The sequence below is a fragment of the Dermacentor silvarum genome, chromosome 1, assembly GCF_013339745.2.
Source record: "Dermacentor silvarum isolate Dsil-2018 chromosome 1, BIME_Dsil_1.4, whole genome shotgun sequence".
Lineage (NCBI taxonomy): Eukaryota > Metazoa > Arthropoda > Arachnida > Ixodida > Ixodidae > Dermacentor > Dermacentor silvarum.
The window spans coordinates 267,323,770-267,328,060 of NC_051154.1; the positions used below are offsets into that span (position 1 = coordinate 267,323,770).

A 4,291-nucleotide genomic window follows, 5' to 3' on the forward strand; every position below is an offset into this window, starting at 1 on the left:
ACGACTGGCGACAAAAAAAAAAAAGAAAAAGCTCTTCTAATTGTTTACAACATTTACGCATTAGGGATGGAAACATCGCCTCTTGCATTCAGAGGCCATAAATACGGGGTGTTTCAGCAAACACTTTCAAAAAAGTTTTAAAGGTTGCCTGTGGCAGATAGCACGATTCTAGTTCATGAGCTGGTCTACTCGAAGAGGTGGACGTTACTTGCACAAAAGATTTAAATGCATAATCGACTAATTAAAAAAAATTCACCAATTAAGTTTTTAACATATTAACGTATGGCCCATGTTGCAATTTACAAATTATAGCCGTGGAATTCGCAAGGCCGATGCACTAGGAACGAATTCTCAGGATGGCACCAGTTTTAAGATATTAATTCCCGAACATTGCGGAGAAATGCATTGGCGTTCCAGTTACTTTTGTGCTTACCCGCTGTGGTTGCTTAGCGGCTATGGTGTCGGACTGCTAAGCATGAGATCGCGGGATCAAATCACGGCCACGGCGGCTGCATTTCGATGGGGGCGAAATGCTAGAACACCCGTATACTTAGATTTAGGTGCACATTAAAGAACCCCATGTGGTATAAATTATTCCAGAGTCCTCCACTACGGCGTGCCTCGTAATCAGGTCGTAGTTTTGGCACGTAAAAGCCCATGATTTGTTCTATTCATACTTTTGTGCTTCGGTGCATAAAACGACGTTTTGTTGAAAAAGTTGTCGTGTGCCGCGTACTTTCGCGCGCGCTACTGGATGTCGAGAGGATGCGATCGCGGAGGTTTACGGCGGATTTCACACTCGTAGTTGCAAAAATGAGGTCAAATGGCCCGGTCCCATGACAAGCCCGTCAAAATCGCGACAGAAAAGTGCGGCCCTTACACGAGTCTATACGTTAAGTTATACGCATAAATTATAGTAAGCATTCACCTAAAATTAAAATAGTGAGCATAGTGTAATGCGCGGACCATGTAAACCTGTAAATACCTCACTGGATGACCTCGAGCACTCGCTTTCACAACGCAAGCATTATGATGAACGCCGGCAACGAAGGCGAATGGTTCGTACAGCCGCGCGATTCACCGCAATTCCAAAAATTAAATTCATCATCAATATCTGTCTATTTTTATGTCCACTACTGATGGCCTCTGTCAGTGATCTGCAATGACCTCTATCTCTTAACTCTGCAACACTAGGGGCGCGGAAAGACAGCCCGGCAAGGAAGACAGCGCGCATGAAGTTAGCAGCCATCCCTGGTCGCCCTTTATCATTGCATCCACCAACGATTACCAACAATTAGATATGGCACGCGGGCCGCATAAGCGTCAGCCGAGCACAGGAGAGAGAGAGATAAGTTTAATGATGCGAAATGCAGAGAGGTCGGCCTGAGGTAAATTCCTCTAGCCAGCTACTCTGCGTTGGGGGAAGGGGAAGAGGGAAAGAAAGAGGGAAGAAAGAGGCACATGATGGGTGACGATGATGAGAGAAGGAGGATGTGAAACATATGGCAAGCACTTTGGCATGCTCAAAGCCTACAGTCCAGGCCCGTACTTTTTAAAAAGTTCAGTAGCGCCTGCATGGCCTTGAAACTTAATTGAGTGTCTGGCCAAGGGCCTAAAATAACGTCCTCCGACAACGGTGGGCTGTCGAGACGCGTAAGGTCATTATTCAACCTTTGACGCTCTTGCACGTACCTAGGGCAGTCACAGAGCACATGACCTATAGTCTTTTTGACATTGCACAATTCACAGTCTGGAGACTCGGTACACCGCAGTCATTCACAGCTACGGCAGGGGTAGAGAAGACTCGTACCATCCTTCCAATTCGCGTTTGATCACGTGACCTACAACTAACCGGAATTTTGAGCGCGTGGGAAGATAATGCCCATCAAGCCGCCATCCTTTTCGGCTCACTGTTACATGATTTTTCCCGCACCCACATAGTATGGGTCGCTCATGTATATGGCTATTGGATTTAATACGGAACATAATGGCGACAACAGCAAAAATTTGCCTGAAGTGTCGATATAATTGCGTTCACCATAAAGCGAGAAATAGAAAATTGTTAGCAAAGGGTATATATATATATATATATATATATATATATATATATATATATATATATATATATATTGTGAGCGCATTTTGTGCGTATCGTCGTCGTCATCTGTACATACGACTCATCATCTTGTGTGAGTGCTATTTGTGCATATCGTCGTCGTCATTTGTACATACGACTCATCATCATCTTTTGTCTCGTGCGGTGCTTCGTCTCTGACTCGGGCGGCTGCTCGGAAATAAAGGCATCGCATCGGCCGACGTCTCACAATATATATATATATATATATATTGTAAGGCAGCAGCACAGCTGTTGTCCCGTCGCCCTTAGATTGTGCTTGAGAGGACGAGGAAGAAGTGAGCATCGCAGTCGCTGCCGACATCGAGCTCCTGCGTTTTGGGTGTCTCTGTGCGTAACTTTCGGGTGGAACTACCCGAGAATGTGCCTACCGTCTTCCTAAGGGGAAGAGGAACCCGAAGACACCAAGTTTTCGGGGGTGGACCGCTCCACTTCCGAGAAATCACCGAAAGTTGACCGGCTTCAGTGCCATCGGCGGCGTAGCGGCGACGAGGCGGGTGAGCGGCAGCTTGCAGCGACGAGGAGCAACACCCTGAGCCCTGTGCCGATGAATTCAAGACGGAAACCATATTCGGAAACCACAAGTGCCAACGGTGAGCGTTTTTGAATCACTTACGCTCGCCCACCGTGAACAGCAAGATACTATGCCGTACACCGTAGAAGGCGAGGAAATAGACCCAGAGGAGCTTGAAGACGGCACCTGGGTCACACCAAAACCGATGCAGGGCAGCTTAGACCCCTTAGATCTACAACACAAGTACAGCAAGGCCGCGTCCAAGCCCGCAGAGGCCAGGCCTGAACACGCCAGCACTTCAGCGCTTCACGTGCAAGCTACGCGCCCGCCGAAGCTGCCACGTCGGAGGCCCATGCCGAGGCTGCCAAGCGAACATTACAAAATTGTAATTAGACCCAGACACCCAATCAACCTGGCGAACATAGGCCTCGCTGCAATACTGGAAGCCATCCAAAGCACGGCCAAAGTCGACCCGGCCCGAGCAGAAGAAGAAGACCAAATAAGAATCCACCCTATTAAAAATACCATTACAGTCAGTACACCCGACAGAACCAGGGCAGAAGCCTACCGCTCGCTGGAAGTCCTGAAGAGCCTGAGGTACAATATGAATTTACCAGTGGCTACCTACGTACCAGCGCCGGACGACTCCATCCGTGGCGTAGTCTACAAGGCCTACACGGATGAAACAGACCATGATTTTCAAGCAGAACTCATGAAGAAAAACCCCGACATCCCCATAGTAAATGCCAGGAGACTGGGTTCATCAAGACACCTGGTCATCACCCTGGCGGGAAAAAAGCTTCCTGCCACGATCCGCTTCAGGTGTTTCACCCTAGAAGTACACCCATTCAGAGAGAGACCCGAGGCCTGTTTCAACTGCAGGAGGCTTGGCCACCGCACAGACGTATGCCCGCTGCCCGACCCTGGAACACCAAAATGCCGAAGATGCGGAGGAGAACATCCACCACCGCCATTAGGAGAAAAGCCGACATGTACACCACAGTGTGTAGTATGCCACGGCGAACATCCCACTGGCAGCCGGAGTTGCAAGCTACGCTTCGCGCCGGTAAAACCTATAAACAACAAGAAGACATCGCTCTCTTACAGCACCAACAAGCGCGGGAGATCAAAGTCACCAGGCCAATCAAGATCACGATCGAGAGGAAGAAGCCAGAGCAGGAACAGGCAATCAAGATCGAGATCGAGAGGAAGAAGCCAGAGCAGGAACAGGCAAGACCCCTTCCCTGAGCTGAAGAGCCGCAGCCGCAGTCGGGAGAGATCAACTGCTAAGCCAGCAATGAACAACAAGAACGCCTGGAGCAACGGACCCCCCAAAAACGTGGCCTGGACCACCGACGTTTCAGGGCAAACCCGCAAGGAAGCAACTACTCAGCCCGCACACAACACAACGCCGGCCAGGCCTCAAGACATTCAGGTGAGGGAACTAGCAGAGCTGGTTAAATCGTTACAACAACAGTTGGCTTCAGCCAACGAGCACATTAGGCAATTGGAAAACAATTACAATTCGACCACTACCCCACCCGCACCCGAGGAACAGGTGGCCTGTGCTCAGAGTGAGGTAACTGACATGGAAACTGACAGAATTAGAGGAGAAAAGCGCAAAGCTTCGAGCCCAGCGCCAG

At 49.2% G+C, this 4,291-nt stretch overlaps 1 protein-coding gene across 1 annotated transcript; it reads left to right on the plus strand.

Moving 5' to 3' along the window:
* Window positions 1–2,778: 2,778 nt before the first annotated feature.
* On the plus strand, window positions 2,779–3,896 carry LOC119440156 (uncharacterized). The gene is made up of 2 exons (XM_037705094.1): window positions 2,779–3,714; window positions 3,756–3,896. The coding sequence occupies exons 1-2, from the start codon at window positions 2,779–2,781 to the stop codon at window positions 3,894–3,896; spliced, it is 1,077 nt and encodes a 358-aa protein (XP_037561022.1).
* Window positions 3,897–4,291: the final 395 nt, after the last annotated feature.

What these genes read in the sequence shown, in the direction of transcription:
- LOC119440156 (XM_037705094.1), top strand. Translation starts at nt 2,779, where the DNA reads ATGCCGTACACCGTAGAAGGCGAGGAAATAGACCCAGAGGAGCTTGAA. An exon ending in GCAAGCTACGCTTCGCGCCG is followed by an intron (nt 3,715 to 3,755) that starts GTAAAACCTATA and finishes GCTCTCTTACAG; the next exon opens with CACCAACAAGCGCGGGAGAT.